This window comes from Plectrocnemia conspersa, unplaced genomic scaffold (genome assembly GCF_051122295.1).
Source record: "Plectrocnemia conspersa isolate PC_06_02 unplaced genomic scaffold, ASM5112229v1 ptg000008l, whole genome shotgun sequence".
NCBI classification, from domain to species: Eukaryota; Metazoa; Arthropoda; class Insecta; order Trichoptera; family Polycentropodidae; genus Plectrocnemia; species Plectrocnemia conspersa.
Window position 1 is genome coordinate 3,494,782 of NW_028277172.1, and position 20,997 is coordinate 3,515,778.

Below are 20,997 nucleotides of genomic sequence, written 5' to 3' on the forward strand. Positions count from 1 at the left end.
CTGAAAGTAAAACATAAACATCAACAAAAGATTCAATGCCAATAAGTAATTATTAATTTAATACCAAACTTGATCATAAAAAAATAACATTTTTTTCTGGCACTTTCTTTCAAGATATAGTAAACTTGATTTAAAAAATAAAATTATTTTACAACAAAAGAAAATCATCTGCTCAATGCTATTCAAATTTCAGTCGTAATGTTAACGAAATCATGGCTGATTCTGAATCGGAATATTAGATTAGATGAAAAAGATTTTTTTTTGCATTTTTCGACTATTATCACTTTAACTTTTATATTTTTTGATTAAAAATGAATACCTAATTCTTTTTTTAATGATGACTTTAGATCTGGTAATTCTCGCCAAATAAGCAAAAACCGATATATAGAACTTTGGATGAAGGGATGAATATAAAAAACAAGGGATGAATATAAAAGAATAAATTCATCTATGAATTTGCAGAAAAACTAATGATGCCGTTGAATATACGTTTTTTTAGATGTAGCAATAATCTTGTCGTACAATATACTTATTTACTTTCTTAGTCTATTGAATATTTACTTTTTTATAATCATTTTTGGTATTTTTAGTAGTGTGAATATAAACGGTTCGTACATTGATGCTCACCATCATTTTGTTGGGATAAATGTGCGTGGTGTGGTGCCAAGTGATGCGAATGTGTCGAATGATGTTGTTGCGAATGAGGGTGAGAATGCGGATGACGCGGAGGATCGGCTCTGGGTGGTGACACAGGCTCGGCCTTTATGCGCACCGGCGGCGCCGGAGGAGGGCTGCCTTCAGAAAGTCCACCGCCCACACTCGGCGGAGGTGTTCCACCTGATATAGAGAGTTGCGGTAAACTAAAAAATAAAATAAATTTAAAACTCAATCATAAATAATAAAAAAAAGAGCTAATAATATTATGAAATACAAACCTGCTGTGTTGTAATGACGATTGTAGCTGATGCGAACCCCATAAACCCATATCGGTAGCCATACTAAAGTCCTGGGGTCCGAATCCGCCGAGTCCCGCATATCCCAGAGATGGAGTCTAAAATAATAAAAAAAAAAAATTTAATTTTAAATAATAATAGAAAACATGAAAAATTTATATTATTCAATAGAATATCTATTAGGGTTTTACACTTTTTCTGCTGTTTAGCAGAACAAAATTCAGAATTCTGTTTAAAAAATGTCAGTTGCAGCATGTTTAAGACTAACTAACATTAATGCATCACTATTGACAGCTGTCTGATTTACAGTGCTGCCAACATAGGAAACCTGTATATTACCACAGCACAATCTAACCCTTAATGCTGCTAAAAAAATTTAATTTCAACACAGTTCGTTATAAGGCATTGTGTTTATTCTTAGAATCCCATTGATTTCTAGCGATTTGCCTTTTAATCAAATTCTCAATTCTCAAATATGTATAGTTTTTTGTTTATAATTTACTCACATCATTGTATGAAAGTTCATCCGGAGGTGGTGGCATACTCTGTGGAATTAATACGCGCAGATTGTTGTGAGATCGGGCAGCTGTCGGTGAGTGATGCGGTTTATGATGACGACCGCTCAACGACGGGTGCGGTGAAGGCGCCGGTCCTGGAGACGGTGACGGCGTAGCGCCAGTTCCTAGCGGAGAGGTCGAACCTGGATATCCATTTGACATTTCTAACATCCCGCCGCTCGGGTAGACTGAAAACCACAATAAAAAAAATATTATATGTTGACTAATATTGATCGCATGTGTAAACAACTAAATGGTATTCACCTGAGTCTGTCTCCGACGACGATGGCCTGGGACTGATCGAGGGGTGCATTTGAGGACTAGCTTGAAGTAACCCGGGATCGTTGTATCCGACCGGGACGCTGACTGGTATCGAGTAACCTCCTGTGGTAGTCGATCGTCCACCGTTGACTTGACTCCGTTGCATCATCATTTGAAAATCTTCATCTATCTTCGAATATTTGGCTTCGGTGCGTGGCGTCAGACTGTAATCGGCCTCCTGCTCAGGGCTGTCCGGCGACATCACTCCGTTCTTATGCTCTTTCTTTGTGAGTGCCTGCAGTGTCAGTGAAAAGAACTCAGGGGCTTGACAGCCAAATATCGTAAAGCTAATTGCGCTGTGCGCACATTAAGCCATTCTGATTGTTTGTAAAATATATAGAAAATTAAAACCAGGTAAAGAAATCATGCAAAAATTATTAAATTGATAATCTGATGATTCTTTAAATTGTCAATCAATATTTAATCATTTTAGTGCTATTCAAGCCATTTTATTTAAAAATAAATAAATAATAATTAATGATACTTTGATATTATTGAAAACCTACTGCTATAATTTGGCTACAAAAAAGCACTTTTACACACACGGCCAATGCATCTAAAAATATAAAGCATTGATGTGTGTGTCTATATAAGTCGTGGATTAAAAAATCAAGCTATAATGTTATTGCTAGGGAGGAAGTCTTAGAGACCATTTAATAAATTGACACACCACTGAACTAGCCTGGCTTCTCTTGATCTCATGAAGAAATATTTAGTTGATTAACAAATATATTACTGTAATAGCGCTAAGATTTTAAGAATCTAGGCTTAAAAATCAATGATATTTAATAAGATTTTTTTATTGAGCATCTATTGTAAATAAAACAAATCAACAATCAGAATGGAAAAATGTATTTCTCAAGAATATCACTAAATATTATTATAACTTCAAAGATAACACAAATAAGTCCATCTTATTAAATTGTTTACAATTTATTTAGGTATTTAAACACAATATAAAATTATAGAAATGGACTTAATTGATTCATCATTTTAAGAAGCTAAAAAATTATTATCTGATCAAATCTATTTATTGAATAGGAATTGTTTTGTGACATTCTTGAGAATTGTATAAAAAATCTTAACCTAGTATTAATGTACTAAAAAAACTTTTTAGCGCACATATGTGTGGTTTTTATGTAAGAGGCAAAGATGCAATTTTGACAAATAACACTCAGTTACATATTATTATAAAGCACTTACTAACGGGCTCCCATGTTCGGCGACCCTAACGAAAGTTTTAAGTTCAAACCATGCTTGTAATATAATAAAATAAATATAAAAGAAAAACACAATATATAAACAAAATAAAATCATGGTTAGTTTTAAAAGTTGATGCAAAAAAAAACCACAACGAATTAAGATAATGGTTAGGAGCTTTATAGTAGTTACTTTTTAACTGTATACAATTAAACCTCGGCGAATTTAAACTGCACACCTAATCGATTGTTAATAGCGAATAATAAACTAATTGAAGAGGTTTCTTGTATGCAGTACTGTATATGTATATATTTTTCAATAAAGTTTACACATTATTAGCAGTGTTATTTGGGCTCAATATTGCATAGGCAATGCATTACGACGCACACAGATGCCGCCGTACATTGTGTACCTCGATTATGTTGCGGTTCGTCAGTGACTCGTGAGGTTCGTTGTATTCTGTATACTTTAACAAAACCTGAAAAAAAATCTCAATTAAATATTTGCACTGCGATAAAAGTATGCATTATACTGCACGGAATAATAGTTACTAACGAGATATTTTTACAGTATATCAAGAAAAAAAGTGTTCCGAATGTTTTAAAAACGTTTAGTATAAACATAATACGACAATAATAGACTTTTGTGACCGAAATAGTATCATTTATATTGCCATGAATGATATTTTTTGTTCATATACTTTGTCGTAGTGTAGTCTGATTTTTTTCTTCTATACAACTTTTATATTTAAATACAAGAGACGATTCGATAAGATAAATTAAATAAAAACTGAAATACCTTGTCCATATCGGTACTGGCATACTGGTAGAGTTTGTTGTTGGAACTAAATATTATGAGAGCGATCTCACAATCACAGAGCACACTCAACTCGTATGCCTTTTTCATGACGCCAAATTTGCGTTTGTTGAACGTCACCTGAAGTGCAAACATTAACATAAGAAATAATAAAGCTTGATTTATCGCAATGTTTTATCATTACATACCTGACGGTTCCGTTCATCCGTGATCCGGGAAATTTGTATTTTCTTCCGACCCATGGCAGCAATCTTGGTAAACTAAAATTTGTCAGTCGGGGTTGATGGGCCGCGGGTCGCGGTTGTTCTGATGGCTCCTCCTGCTAACAACTCACTGTAACAAAACAAAACAAATTCGTTACTCTCAATGTAAAGACATTCGCTACAATTATAGAATTGCACTCTTAACGGTCTTGGCTCAACGCAAGTTCAAGCTTTCAGTCAACGAGCTAGGTCAATGTGTGTCGATATGAACGAAATAGAAGTGGACGCAGAGGTGACTCAGGGTCAGCATATAGTGACCAGATAACAGTGAATAAATAAACATAAACAAACATAATAATGTATTCACCTAGCAATATTGATTTAGGATAAAACAAATTTATTTATAAGCATTTTGAATAATATGTTAAACACAATAGAGTAACATTACATCTAAGTCTTTAATTGCATATGGTAAAAAGATCATAAAGATTATCGAGATTGCTTGCTAATACCAAGTCTTTTTAACACATAAATTTTACGTAAATGCGACTTGTTCAAAGAATATTTAGTAGCCAGTATTTGGTGACATGATTGATTCGGATATTTCCATAACATCACTGATCTCAATTGATTTATATTTTGATTCTAATCAAATTGGTTTCACTTTTCAGACATACATATACATGTGTACATACACTGTCTGTCCCAAATCTGGGAGGACTAGTTGTATGTATTCGGTTCTAGTAGCGCCATCTCTTAGTTGTGGCATGCGTTTTGTAGGTTTAGGTTCTGAAATTCACCATTTAATTTTGTTTGGCGCTAGCTCTTCTGGTTCATGAGTTATGTCAAAAATATGACAGTACATTTTCACTGAAGGATGAGAAATCAACATGCAAAAACTAGCTAACATTAAATGTTGTCTTAAACTCGGTAAAAATGATACCGAAACGTACGAAATGTACGAGCCAAATTCAATTTCCCCAACATGCTCCCCCCCTCAAATGACCCCCCCAGCTTAGAAACACTCGTTACCTAGACTTACAATAAGTGAGAATCGAATGAAGCATATCTAAACCAAATTTTGACCAATAGCAGAGCGCAAAAAACAATTATCACTTCTCAGAAGTAAAATATCCACGTCAAAAGCAATAATATCGTCTCAGCGCCCTTACCGAGCGTTCCTATTGCGACAGCACCTACACGATTTTATTGCTTTTGAAGTGGATGTTTGACTTCTGAGAAGGGATAATTGTTTTTGCGCCCTCCTATTGACCAAAATACGGTTTGAATATACTTTGATCAGCCCTCTTATATAAAAATTGCGTAGTAATACCGGTAAGAATAGCTATATTTTTTAAATATATTGCAAAATCGAAGTACAGATTAACTATAGAGCAATATGCGAGAAGCGACGTCTCTCTGTAGTTCTTCTATTGCTTATTTTCTCTTGAGTTTATATTTTGGGATTGACTAAGTAACTCGAAAATTTTTGGTTTAGAATCAGGGACGTATTTCAGCTTTATTCCGCCAATTACTCTGAAAGAGGGCGCAATTTATACCGAATGGGGGCGCCATTTGATTATATTTAACATGGTGTCGATATCTCCTCGAAAAAATTCGGAGATGGTATTTAAACAAAATTTTCGAAACGACTTTTTTAGGACAAAATTTTTTAGCAAAAATTTCCATTATGACTTTTTTTAGCTTTCAGGAATTCGTCTAAACAAAATATTCATGGGCTGTACTCTGGTAATGTGTATTTGTGCAATAAAGAAATGCAAATTAAGTTTCAAATTGCGTCTCGGTGATAAGGAGAGAAGGTAAAAACAAGCTCAGATTTACAGCTTCAATTTGTAATGTAAATATGTGACTAAAATGTACAAATTATGATGTAAAATTTTAAATCTTAATATAAAATAAATACATTTGCAGTTAATGTGACAATTTTTAAAAATGAATTATGACCAAAATATTAGCCATATGCTAAATTTGACATATGGGTAAAAATATTAAATGCATACCTTTGATAGTGATAATTATTTATTTGCAAAATATTTGTAATAATTATCATTGTTGTAACTATCTAAATATATATTAGTGATAAGTATTGAGATATGGCAATTTAAATATCAAATGTCATTGTATTATTCGATTATATGTCTGTCTTAACACGAAATATTGCCATATGCTAAAATTATTATATGCTAAAAAAACTTATATATTCTTAATTGAATTTATTATAATTTTTTTTAGGTTTTATGGCCTTAATTAATTCTTCAGCGTTTGAATGAATAGTTTTTGTTCATTTCGTCATATTTTTTCACGTTTAAAAGCGGAAATACAAAAAATCCAGCATAATACAAGATTTTTTTACATTTCACATTCGCACTTGTGATGTAATAGTGCGTCGGATAATACGAAACGATCGAGACATTGACCTTGACTCGGGCCGTTATCGGCCGTGTTGCCACAATGAAAAATTATCAGCTCTGCCAACTGTATAAACTGTGCGTGCGTTCGGCAGCCATCGACATTGCGATAGTGGTTGCGGTTATGTCACGAATCGAACAATACACCCCGAAGGTGAGCGGGACTAGATTTTTAGAGACACAATCTAATGGCATATTTGACCTTATAAAGCCGGTGGCGGGAAAAGACAAAGTGACAGCGGCCATAATGTTATGTAAACAAACGCAGGCCGGCGCCGTGCGGTGGCGCCACTGTCGCCGCTTGACATTTGCGAACGGAACTGCTTTTTTGCGCTTGCGAAACGAACAACTCGGAGTCAAGCAAGGTCGGTCGTCGCGCTGGACGCCCACGAGCCTCTGGCCGTACTCGCCCCATTCACGCTGCCTATATAGGCTGCGAATATCAGCAGCAGGGTTGTCAATCGATATCTTCAAATCATAACACCTAACAACAGCCGTGTTTATCTAACAAAATGCACTTTATTTGCTAGTTTTGATCGACTCGAATCGTGCAACAAATGCATATCAGACATCATGTTATACGCATTGATGAAAGGAAGTAATGCAAAATATTGTAAAAATAAAGTGATGACACAAGTCGGAAGTCGGCAAAAATGAACAAAGTACGTGTCATTTTTAGTCACATCGAATTTGTTTTTATTATCGATTTAGATTCAAATAAATGAGAAGATTGTTATATTGGCAACCCTGACTTGCGGCGTATAGCTTGAGACTAATTATTTCGCGAAACTCGTTCCCGCCGCAAAATTGCAATCGACGAGAAGACGGGTGTAGCAAACGTGCGCATTCCTCGACGGATATGCACAATGTACACAATTGGCGAATTTCGAGCGTCTTAAATTTTTACACGGTTGAAGTAGCTGAAGGCGAAGCATATGTATTGCCATTAGTTTGAAACAACTTATGGGTAAGAAATGATTTTTTCGCTGCGCAGTATATTGAAAATAACAAAATATGAAAAAAATGGTACTTACTGAACAGACAACATTTTACATATTATTTAATGTTCATTGATAAGTTTACGTTAATATCGAAATAAATACAAATGCCATATACGTATACACCAGGAAAGTATTTTGCCAAAAAATGCTTATCATTTAATAAAACACTATGAATCTAAATAAAATCGAAATATTAAAAAAAAAACCATTGATTGGCCAATTTTTGTCCCCACTCCTTCTAAATAAAGTTGAAATAACCAGAAACTTCCGGGTTATCTTTCAAAAAATGTAAAGAAAACAGCCGAATCTATCCCGAAAATATTTTTTTAAAACATGTAAATTTAGTGAAATCATATCTGAACAGATTTTTATCAGTGAAAATAAAATTTATTTGGCAGGTGCTAGTAAAATTATATTATTTTAAGTTTTGCATATGTAGTAATATATACATTTACATACTTATCATTATTTATTTACATGCGATGTATTAATGTGTATTTTTTTGAAAATTTACATTTTCACTACTGAAGTCCAAATACATTCTCACCAGTAGATTTATATTACTACTATCGCAAATATATTTAAACTAGTAGGCACTAGTGAAACTATATGCTGCGTTAAAATCCCTGAAACGTAATTTAACAGTTGCGAAACATATTTTTGCTGTTCAAACCCAAAGCTGACCTACACTAATTAGCCATACCCAACTTGATCTAATGAAAGTTCTAAAACTTATATAAAATACACTTCTCAGAAGTCTAAAATTCACGTCAAAAGTAATAAAATCGTGTCGGCGCCGATGCTGTGGAAATATTAAAAAAACGATCACTGACTAGCCAATTCCCCCCCCCCCCATACCGGAAAAAAGCTGAAATGACGCACCTGGTATATACAACTCGAATGAGCATATTTGACATTACATGTTACATGTGTTTAAAAAAGGAAATAATGGAATCACCGCGACTAAAAATATCAAGTGGTGGTACATGACTAGAAACAACAAAAAAATAAATGTCTCCCAAATCTTTTCATTAAATGAACTGCACATAGCCCAATATAGGTGTAATTGAAGAGTCACTCACAAGAAACATTTCATATATTATAATATATAATATCACAAAATATCATATTTTTATTAATGTTTTTCTGAAGATTGAAAAGGTTATACCGATACCAAAATCAATATTTATCTAATGTGTTATTTGTATTATTTTACTGTACAATATCTATATATTTTAAGGAATTGTCCAATCATTCTCATAAGACCTGACCACCAAAATTATGATTTAAAGTAAATTATCGAATATATAACATGAATGAATAAATTCGGTAGTATGACGTTTTTTATTTTTTTCTTCAAAAAGTTTCATAATACACGTTCATTGAATCATCAATATAATTATTTTATTAAAAAAACTACACGCAGATTATGCTTAAGAAAAAAATATAGTTATCTAATTCTGATAACCCTGTAGCTCAAGTTTCTGTCTGCAAGATATGTTTCTCGAGTGGGATGATCGAGCACCGGAAGTGTCTGTATATATAAAAAATGAACCATCTTTCAACTTAACCCAGTTTTAAACCACGAATCTAGTCTGTAAGCATTGCGTGAACATACTCTGCATTGCGGGATTTTGTCCGCATATGAACTTGAATTATTTTGCTCGCGATTCTCCAGAGACCGACACATTTTGAGACCAGTAACACCAGTGACCATTACTAGAACGACGACCCCGAACGATCACTCATCGATCTTTGAGTTTTTTCAATGAGTAACGGAATTCACAAGATCGATGATGAAAATGACCAAGTATCCAGAATAAAAAAGTCTAAAAAACTTCACTAAGCTTATATGTTACATTGAATGTGCGTTACTAGTGAAGTTATATTTTCACTAACAAACTCAAATAATTGATTTACAATTTCACTGCTCAGTTACAGTGAAATTGTATTTATTCACAAACGAATGATCCGGTACGCGTTTTACACATGATCAGCACAGAATTGTAACGTCACATAATACAAATTTAAAATAAATTAAACCACACTCAAATTTAATTTAAACGAATTAATAGACGAAAGAGACAAATTTGTGCACATGGTATTTCAATATATATCATATGGATAAACCAAATTTAGCCTAATTAAAAGTATCTCAATTATAGCATAATTTAGAATTAAATATGATACACACTACTGCTTAAACGAATGCATGAGATTTTCATCATAACGGGGTTAAAATTTGGTTAAAATGAAATCGTTTCGCAAAATATTATTGTAATTTAAACTCGGTATAAAAAACCTGTAATCGTGTAGCCAAAAATAGATTCGCGGTCCAAAAATAATTCATAGTTATTTATAAATGAATTTTAACAACTAGAGACCGAAATAGTATTATTGCATTACGGTATATATAGCATGCAATATATTTTTTGTGGGTAACAAATTATTATACAACGTGCTCGATGACCCATTGTGTGATGTATATAATCAGTCGCAAAAACTGAATGAAATTTTTGGGTTTGAATAGTATTAAGATATTTGTTAATATTGGAAAAAACGCACGTAATTTTGCAACGATTAAAATATTGTGAACTGTTCGCTAAAGTTATCGGCGGAGGGCGTAATGAACTGTAACGTGAAAAGTTCAACCATCGATGAGGTCATCATCATTTTTGACATGAACGATTAACAGTGAAAATGAATGCTATAATTGTTATCTATATTGTTGTTTGTTTATTTTTTTTTATTTAAAATATTTAAATATGTAAATACGACGCATATTCTTATATACTGCTTTTGCCACAAAGATAAAATAAACTGATGTACATGTAAGTAAAATTATATTGATTGTAATTGGTTTTTAATTAATCTTTTGATTTTCGAGATTTTTGGGATAACTATTTAGATATGTTATATTATAGATAAATAAAAAATGTTATTTTGTACTAAAACAAATACTTTAGAGACCATTAAAAATATATCTGATGTTTTGTTTAATCTGGCAATTCTCGCTAAAGAAGCAAAAGCCAATATATATAAGATTTCGGCAATCGAAGGGTTAATCATCAAGTGTTTTTCAATGTTTTGCATTGAAAATTTCAATGCAAAACAATGTTTTTTAATAATTTTGTTTTAACAAATAATTATGGTATTATTATTAATTACATTTTTAAGATTAGAATAATATTTATAATAAAATCATGAGTCTACTAGCTGTCGGTTACTTACTATCACGAGGTACCGAAGCTAGTGATGGTATGAATACCGGACCCTGGAATATATTTTTCTGATTCGTCTGATTTTTTTTTTAAATCTAGTTTCAGTAATAATTGGTTGAAATATAAAAACAAACTGTACGTTAAATTGTATAGAACACTTGTTTGGGTAAATTTTAAAATATTAAATTATTTAAAGGTTACTTAAGAAATTATTTAGGACCAGATTATAATTTATACTGTCACTCTTTCGCACGTACACATTCGGTAGATATGCGGTTGATCTATACACTTTTTTGACCGTTCCCGCGTTACTGTGTGAATTTACGCACTTCGTGAACGACTATTAGTTTACGTAGTTCTATTTATGGGCAAACTACGTTTGGGTGGGTTTACAATTTAGTTAAATAATTTTCGATTGTCAAAGATGAAATTATGTATGATAAATCATTATTTGTATTGTTTAATATTATTGTTATTATATTATAAAAAACGTATTTTTCGAGTAATAGTAAAAAAAAATGTTTTTTTGTTAAATATTTATTATTTACCTAAATAAATAAGTATTAAAATAAAATTTTAAAAATATACGGTTAAAACTAAAAATGTATGTCATGTCATAGCTTAATTAAATTAATAAAACAAAATAATTCATAATATTTTAAAATGCTCAGTTTAGCTAAATATTAATACTATATGACAATACTATATTCCTTTCAATGTAATCAATTATAATTCATTGATTGTGTTGTAGAGAATATAATTTTTGTTTAATTATCGTGATATGAAAAAAAAAATTTGCGTTTAATTAAAACATAATTTTACCACAAAGATAAATTAATTTAATTAAATTAAAATATTACAGTAAGAAACTGTTTTATGAATTTAGTAAAAAGTTTAATTTTTAACCTTTTCACCGCGGCTGATATTTTGCGCGTCATTTACAAATTTGCTAATATCTGGGGGAGCATTTATTTATGCCATAAGTTATTTAAATATTATTTCAATAAATGAAAGTGTTTTTTAACATTAAATTACACAAAAAAAGACTCAAAGGTTGATGACATTTATAGGCGCTATCCGCGGTCAAAGGGTTAGGAAACAATGCATAATAATAAAACTTAAATAAAAATAAGGGCATATCTAATAAAAAAAAGCTATAACTGTGTAAAGGTGAAGGGACGCGTGCCAATACAGTTGACAAATCTGGAGCTAAGCTGCAAGCACCGAGGTAGAGCGGCAGCTAGAAAGTTACTAAACGCCTAATTATAAACACCGTCTAACCTATGTATAAACAAGAGAGCCTTAAATAAAATAGAGTATAAATAATTCTAGACTTTTATACCAATTAAAAAGCTTCATATTAAAATTAAATGAGTACAAAATGTACTACAAATCATAAAAAAATATTAAAAACGAAGAATTGTCCTTATTAAATTGTCGATATTTAAAAGCGAAACCTTATTAAAAATAATAATTGTAAAGTAGAAATCAACAATATTTGAACACTAAAAACAATAAAAAAAATAATAATTTTGTAAAATAAAATAATTGTAGCCATTTTATTATTATTTTAAAAGCACCTAATTAAATTACTATAAAAAACTAATATTACAGCAAAATTCTTGTCGTACAGTATAAAAAATAATTTACAATAATTATTTTGAAGTGATTTTTAAACAGTTTTAATTTAACATACATACTTATGTAGGGGTTTTTATATAATTTCCAGTAGAAAGCGATTATAGTATAAAGGTGTTTTGCCAAACAAAACACGAGTGAAATTGTCATTTCGAAGAGCGACTTGACAGTTACAAAATCTTGTTTTGATCGAAAGACGCGCTCACATTGATCGCCTAAAAATGACCACCTGGAAGACAAACTCTTGCGTCATTAGAGGTATAACAGTTATTGGTCAAAGATAGGTATGATAAATTAGAAAAGTAATCTTAAAAAAATATATAAAAATAAAAGGTAATGTAGTAAATAGTAAAACATGATAAGTAGACCATTGAATTGCTTTCATCGGTGTTATCAACGTCGTTTAAAACCCCACATAGAGCAATAGTGATTTCGAATGCAGCAGAACGGTGGAAAACATCCGCTCCTTGATTGCGGATAAAAACCGACCCTTACGTCCAATTTCCACCAAAAGATCCCCAGAGGTCGAACGGTAACGAACTCCAGTACAAAATCGAATTCATTACAAACACGAGGTTAAATGACCCAACAACGACCGAATTCAGGGATTGCCAACCGACCACCCCCGTGTTTTTTTCGTAAGTGTGTGTGTGCGAGTGGGGTTGAAAACGCTGCGAAATTACGGCGCTCTTACGTAACCCTCGGCTTTCCCCCATTCTGGTTTCCCTCGACGATGACCTCGTTTGCTCGAGAGTCACGGACACCGACCAGGGCCGGCGCGAGAATTTTTCGCGGAAAGCTCGACGGATCGACCGGCATTAACATATGTGGCGAACGATCAAAAGCTCACCTGGATGAGCTTTTTGAAAATTTAAAATTACACTGACGTACCAATTACAACAACAGACATAAAAAACTAGTATATTTAAATTTAAAACTGTTATTAACGATTAAGGAAATGCCATAAAAGAATACATGAAAACATGACTCTATAACCTTGACATCAAAACATTGTATATTAATTTCGTGAACACGATTTAAGACCTTTTAGACTTAAAATGTATTTTATACTGCATTCTTACACACAGGAAACGGGTCAAACATTGTTACAATCGGCAAAACTATTAATGTTTTTGATAGTAATAGTATTCAAGACAATCGATAATTTGAATTATGTATGCTAGAATATTTCTGGCAAATACCCAATGAGAGTGCGATAATCGCCACCTTGTTTCAGAGTTAATATTTAAGCATTTGAAAAGCTTTTCCCATGAGACGGTATAAAGGTAAATTGGCCTTGAAGCGACCTTATTAGGGTGAGCTTAACAATGCGAGCTTTCATCGCCTCGATACCTTAAAAAGCACCTATCCGTAATATTCGCTGTTCAAAAAGCTGACAATGATACGTCTTTGTAATTTGAACACATATTTATAATCGATTCTGAGAAACTTTCATATCGATCAAAATTGTTTACTACGTTTATGTTTCCTCATGCTCAATTGAGATATATCAACCGGTTTGCAAGTTGGCATTCCATGTTGATTAAATTGTGGCACTCTACTTTCTTCGCAATCGCGACGCAATTTTCACACATATTGTGTGTAAGGCGTGTTCGCTATATCGTTATTAAGAAAGCGTCAATTGATACATCCGTCGTTCGTAAATGTGACGTATACTTTAAATATAAATAATTTAGAACGCTTATATAAAATTATCTTGGTTAAATTAAAATTAAATTATTCATAATATTAATCTAGTTTATGTTACGTACCATTATTTAAATATAATTAAGAAATTCCGTCAAAACAAAATGTTAATTAAGATAAAATTAACTCTAAAATAAATATTTATAAAAAATAATTTTTAATAACTCGATTAAATTTGGGAAAATATGATGCTTTAAATAATTATATTTTTCACATATAAAAAGTAATTTAATTTATTTTTAAAATTATAAACATATCAGATCAGATTATCTTTGATATTTCCTTTGAAAAATTTTCGGTTCAGTTCGTTAAAAATTTTGATTAAAAATTATGGGTATTCAAAAATAATAAAAAAATATAACTCCGTTAAAAAAACCCTAGCAAAAAAAAATAAAGATGTCAAAAATGTTCTATAATGGAAGTAGAAATTATAATAGATATGTTTTTTGTAATTCATTTTTCATTAACGGTTTTTGATGATCTGCTTTAGTTGTAACGATATTGATATGAATTTTTAACATTATAAACAAAAAAATAAAAACACCTTGTAAATATTTCAGATAACAATAAATCTCTTTCAAAATAGCGATTATTCAAAATTTTCGTAACTTGTTAAAAAAAATTCTAAAGTAAAAAATAAAGAAGACAAAACATTTTAAAATTAAATTATATTTAAAACTATCTTGGATTGCAGATGTACGATCCGATTTCTTTCGATACAAATTCAGTTTGTAAAAAAATCTCGGTACCGTAAATGCGGCCCTGGCGAGCGCGATAAGGCGGGCGCCAGCGGCTCAACACCTCGACTCGAGAGCAAACAATTGCGCGCGGCCACGAAAGTGGGTCAAATGCGCTTAACAGGGCCTCGACGAGAGACCACGTGCCCGGGGCCGCCCTGGAAGGCTTCCCGAGAAACTCGGTCACGTGACACGCCGCAAAGCTCTTCTCCTGCCTCCTTTCATCCCCAAAGATTCAAGATCAAGAGAGAGTGTATGATGCGGGAGGATAGCGCGTTACGGCGGAAAATGTGTCAGAATTTGCAAAGTGAATCCTACCTGAAAGGCATGTAAGAATGGCGACTCTCATGAAAGTTGTAGCTGGAAAACTTATATCTCTATATCTGCGTATATATGTATGTACATACACCTATGTTATCATCAGAATAGGGTGAAGAAAACTACATATTGTCAAAACCTCCATTGATTAAATTCCAGTTGAGATTTTGTGACATCCTGGCATTCAAACCCGATCAAATCTCTCCTGATTATTTCTTTTTATTGGTTTTAAGAATTAACAAGTCTAAGAAATCTTCTGTGTGTGCTATAAATGCCTCAACGAAGATATGAACAAGAAAAATAACAGGAGGGTTAAATTTAAATATAATTTAAAACAAACTGATTTTTTTCTAGCAAATATATAGATGGCGCATAGTTATCATGTAGTTATATTTGTTTTGTTACACTTTATGTAATGAAAATTAAAGTAAAATTGTACCTTTTTATACTGAAAAATGTATGTTTAAATATCTCGTTCCAAAAAAATAAGGGAATTTTCTGTATAGAAAATTGTGAGAAAAATGTTGATATTCCAAATTTAATTTCATATATAGAACATTATAGAAATATAAGCGCAATATTTTGTTGCACGAGGCGACGTCACAATATGAATCTTTGACGTAACTAGAGAGGCGGAGGGGGGGGGGGTGGACAGCGCCGGGCGGCACTTGCTTGGGGGCGGCATTTTCGCGATGGAAGGACCGGTTCTTAAATGTATATCTACCAATAGCTAAGAGCTAAGTAATAAACAACATACAGTTTTACTGATACTGAGCAGTGAAACTGTAAATCAATTGAATAATACATTTTAATTAGCTGATTTAGTAAAATTATATTTATACTAGTAAAAATATATCTTCACTAGTAATACATATTCACTGTAACATATATTATATATAAGAACAAAAAAATAATTTTGATTTTAAATTTAATTTTGCTGCAACATATTTTTATATATATTTTTTTTCATTTTATGTGGGAGTTTTTTTAAATAGCCGCCATTTTAAAACACGATTAACGAACCTACTAAACTAAAAAAAAATTATGGCGATTTGATTAAAAATAAAGCAGTTATCGTGTACTCAAAAACAGTAGTTGAGTGTATTATATTTGTAGAAAAATATTTATTATATCTTAAAAAAATATAAATTTGTAATTATCAAGACCAACTATAATAGTCGCGTTGCAAATATTTAGTACAAGTTCCGTAAAAACCAATGAATTTTTTTGATTCTATCATTTTCAAAAATACGGTGTTATAACTTTTTGCAATACAATTTGAACCTCGAAGCAGAAAAAAGTCGTTTTTTTGAAGACTTGAGCCCTCTTTGAAACCTTTAAAACAACGACACGTAAAATAACAACTTATTAAGTATCATTAAGGATCTACCGCTGCAACTTCCTACTTCACTCCCGACATGGAATACACGAGAGATCTAAGATCCAGCTGAACTTATGCCGAATCAAATCAGACGACAAGAGAGAAGCAGCTGCTTACACTTAGATTGTCAGCTTTGGTACAATACGAGAATAAATAATGTAGGGATAGGATTATATATTGATACTATAATTTTTTTTTATTACATGTTTTAGAATACTTAGTGCGCCACAAAATACTATTGCAAATCCTCTCTACAAATACACAATGAATTAAAATTTTATTTACAGATAAAAAATATGTTCATTCAATATGATCAATTATGACATTGAACTTTTCAATTATATAAACATTTGCAAAAAAATATTTCGTACAGAACCAACAAGAAGCAGTAGTGAAAGTCAATACTTATGAATTAAAGGCCGATAACCTCAGATTAGGTTTTTATGGCTTTTCCTCATTTCATGAATGAATATCAAGGTGAGTAATTAAAAATTGAACTACTTCGAAGTGCTTTATAACATTCCATTTTTATCAATATGTATGTTTTGAGTATACGTAAATACAAGTCCGACATATTGCCTTAAATAGTACTATAATCTTGAAATACATTTATAAATTATGTAAGTAGCAAGATTACAAACTGTTCATGTAAAGTTCATACACACATAGACTCTAAACTGAAATCAAGAATATCACGCCATTCAAGGGGTTGTTGTGTGGCTTCAAAACACAATACGCCTCATTTCCTCGCAATCCTCACGTTGTTGGTGCATACGTTCAGCCTTGACACGGGACAACATCCTGACTTCTGATTCGATAACGAGAAGCTCACAGGCGCCCTGGAAGGTGGCTTCCGTCGCCATTGTGTAGCCAACCTGCTAAAAAATTCGCTTCACAGCCATTATTCGCGGCACGCGTCGTGAATAATCTCCGTCATCTGCATTGAACAACGCATAATTATTTTTTTATTCTTCACTCTCCCGACCGAAATTTTTCGAGGGTCACACAACTTAATCCATATGTATGAGACCACGAAGACGCTAAAATGACGTCACTGTGACGCCAGCGCCTCTGGCGACGCTAAAGCACAGCACACGTGTCTCACCATCGAGCGGTGGTTACTGTTCAAAGCTTTTTTCTACGTCGACAATGTGGTCGTGCTGTTGTTACATTCTACAGGGTTGAACCTGAGAAGTCACTTAATTTATTCCATTGAATATTCAGTCAAATTTGAACCAACTTAATCCGTTAGTCAAGAGATGTACACATGATCGATATTATGATCGATATCATAATACTACTATTTTTCCACAAAAATGTTGTTAATTTTTTTTTTTTTATGAAAAAAACCCAGATTTTTTGTTATAATTTTAATTGCTGGGAGGGGGTAGCATTAAAAGACAACGCTGTGGATCGAAAAAATCGGAAAATTGGAAGCACTACCTTAACCCTTTGAACGCGGAAATCGACTAAAGTCGCCCAATTGATTTTTTTTATCTCTTTACGCAAAAATCAGTAAAAAAAATGCTTTTCAAGAAAAAACTTTTTTTGTGAATAAACATAATATTTCATTTTAAATAAAAAAAAATTAAAAAATCAGTACATTTAAACACAGTATCACGATAAAATTTTAATTTTTCAAAAAAAAAAACAATTAAATATTATTTCTGATTTATTACTATTCGGTATTTTCAATGTCCATATTATGAAATATCGATTAGTTATTAGCAGCATTGTCTTAACCCTTTGAACGCGTAAATCAACTAAAGTCGTCCAATTTTTTTTTTTTATTTCTTGGCGCAAAAATCAGTAAATAAAAATACTTTTTAAGAAAAAACTTTTTTGTGAATAAACATAAAATATGATTTTAAATAAATAAAAATGAAAAAATCAGAATATTTAGACACAGTATCAAGGTAAAATTTGCATTTTCAAAAAAAAAAAATTTTTTATATATATTTTTAATTAATGCGTCTTAAAGGTTAAGGCAGTGCTTACAATTTTTTTACACTAAAAAGTCCACATTCAAAAATCAATAAATAAAAATTGTAAATCTAAAATATATTTTAATGACGTAATTGTTTAACATTTTGTCAATTAAGTAAAAAAAAAAACGCGGACACATATTGAAAAAATTTACTTTTAATAGCAACAAATATTATATGTGTACTACTACATAAATATTTTTTTTAATAATTTATTTATATAGATTTTTTTTATTGTGATATTAGTAATGTAGTGTTAATTTTATATTACTTTAAATTAATAATTGCTGAATTTTTAATATACAGAATAAATTAATTATAAAAGGGTCAATCATCGAACGCCTGGCAGCCCTGATTGTTCTTGGTACACGAGTGACGTCATTGACTACGTCTCGCAAGAAATAAGACGCAATAAATTCCAGAAGAAATGCGAGAAAACGGCAGAAACGTGACCAAACAGGAATTTCGAATGATCGTTCGCCGACACGGGGTAGGTAGGTACTACTCAGTACACGTGTTATTCCCTAGACACGGTGATCATAGGGGTATAAGAATAAATTTGCAGATAAATCAATCAACCACACGCCAATTTTTATTGGTATATGTATAGTAAATATGTATGTTGTTACTGGTATTTTCTAATTTGGAAAATAATCTAATTTGACATTATTCAACATGTCGACATATATTTTTAGTTGGGTAAATTAATTGAAAGCGCTGAAAAATTATGGTTTATCAAATTCCAAATAAATTTAATATTTTTTAAAAAGTTGTAATGTTTACTACTATTTTATGTTAGGTGATGATTCAGAATTACATCACAAAGAATGCAAAAAATAAGTCAGTTAACAATTAAAGCACTTGTATAAAATAGGAAATGATTGAAATGTTGAAGCAATTCCAAAACATCCACGCTTTTATAAAAAAAATGTATAAGTTCAATGAAAATATATACTTAATAAAATATAATTTCAAAGTCAAATATACTACTAGCTTGGGTTTTGTTTTTTTTATTTCAATGAAATGTCACGTGGGGTAGTCGCAGTAGCACTTTGGCAGTCAATCAAGAGTTTCCAGAAAACCGACACTGGGACATATATACATGAGTACGAGGTGGCGTTTATGGGGTTGGAGCTTGGGTTATATACTATGGGGGCGGATGGGGGTGTGCGTGGGCTTGCACGAACCGGCACCAAGGGGATGAGGTATTTCCGCCCACGCGGCCTTCATCTGATGAAAACTTCCGGGAAATTCGCAGCGTAGCTACACGAACGTCAGATAACGCAATCACCGATACTTCCACCACCCTTGGCGTAGAAGGAAAAACAAGTGGAAAAATCACGACGGTACACTCCCAGCGTTGATATGGTTAATTTTTAAAAATATAGATAAAACGCATTTCAACATACAGGATGTTTATAAAGTAATTATAAATTTTGTTGAAATTAAATATAATATACTGATAAAGTTGTTATTGTTGTAACATAATTTGCATTGTTATATGATGTTATTTATATTCCAAGTATGTATTTTTTCATTAGATTCAATTTATGTTTAGTTTCCTTTTAAAATAGTCCAGAAAAAATATCTTAACCGTGAGTTTGTTTAATTTGATATCATCGCTTTGAGGTATTGATAGTGATCATTAAAATTATGGCAGTATTTTGTTTAATTTGCACTCATCCCTCGATTTATGCGGTAGATAAGTTCCATAAAATATCTCATAAATAGACATAAAATTTAATTTAATTGATAATGATGAGCGACACGCGTGTACTCCAAAAAGCAACTCAAGACACAATGCATGGGCAGTAGAAAAGGTTCCAGATGTAGGTCAAGTACAACAAGCGATATTATTTTTCTTAACCGCGCTAATGGAGGGATAAGTTTACTTTAGAGACACTGTATATATTCAGAGATTGAGTATCAGTATCACAATATCGATGAACTTCCAATTTTATTTGTATTTTGCATGTCAAGACATGATCCATTAAAAAATATTTATAGAATAATAGTGCAACTCTTTGCTTTTATTTATAAATTAAAACTTTTAACACTTTAATACCACATATTTTTTAATTTACATTTTAATTTAATAAAAATCAAATCTTTATTTGTTAAGCTGTGGATCGTGTACCATTAAAAAAATATAATTTGATGTTTAAGAAAGGTTGAGAGCTAGTGATACTACTTTAAACAGATCGAGAATAATCCAGGACCAAATATTAGCAGCAAAACTTTAAAACACCTTAGGGATTATGAATGTGCGTAATGAAGCTGATAGATGAATGCTGTTCTCGAATTTTAACCCCGGTAGTCGGTATTAAAAATTCGTAGATAAGATTTTGGAAATATCATAGAACATTAAAAAAAGGTTCACCTCGGATATTTTTGTTCGTGTACGAATACTAGTGGGATGCAAAAAAGTGACTACGAACATTTTTATATTTTTTCGAACCGGTTTTTGTAACGTGACTCCCGGGAGTCGGGATTATAAATTTAGGTGTAAAGCATAAAAAGAGACTGGGAA

General features: G+C 31.8%; 1 protein-coding gene across 50 annotated transcripts in view; it reads right to left on the reverse strand.

Moving 5' to 3' along the window:
* The window catches only part of Mef2 (myocyte enhancer factor 2), a 268,497-nt gene that overhangs the window by 2,639 nt on the left and 244,861 nt on the right, over positions 1–20,997 (reverse strand). For 16 of the 50 annotated variants that reach the window (XM_088190463.1, XM_088190470.1, XM_088190462.1 and 13 more), the window contains 7 exons: positions 4,036–4,180; positions 3,830–3,967; positions 3,444–3,509; positions 1,775–2,054; positions 1,460–1,698; positions 936–1,051; positions 616–860 (listed from right to left, as the gene is read on the reverse strand). In XM_088190463.1, coding sequence (XP_088046589.1) covers positions 616–860; positions 936–1,051; positions 1,460–1,698; positions 1,775–2,054; positions 3,444–3,509; positions 3,830–3,967; positions 4,036–4,089 — 1,138 coding nt within the window. In that variant the 5' untranslated portion in view covers positions 4,090–4,180. Of the gene's footprint in view, positions 1–615; positions 861–935; positions 1,052–1,459; positions 1,699–1,774; positions 2,067–3,443; positions 3,510–3,829; positions 3,968–4,035; positions 4,181–6,681; positions 6,878–20,997 lie in introns of those variants that run through there. The other 34 variants (XM_088190446.1, XM_088190452.1, XM_088190444.1 and 31 more) reach the window with 6 other exon arrangements.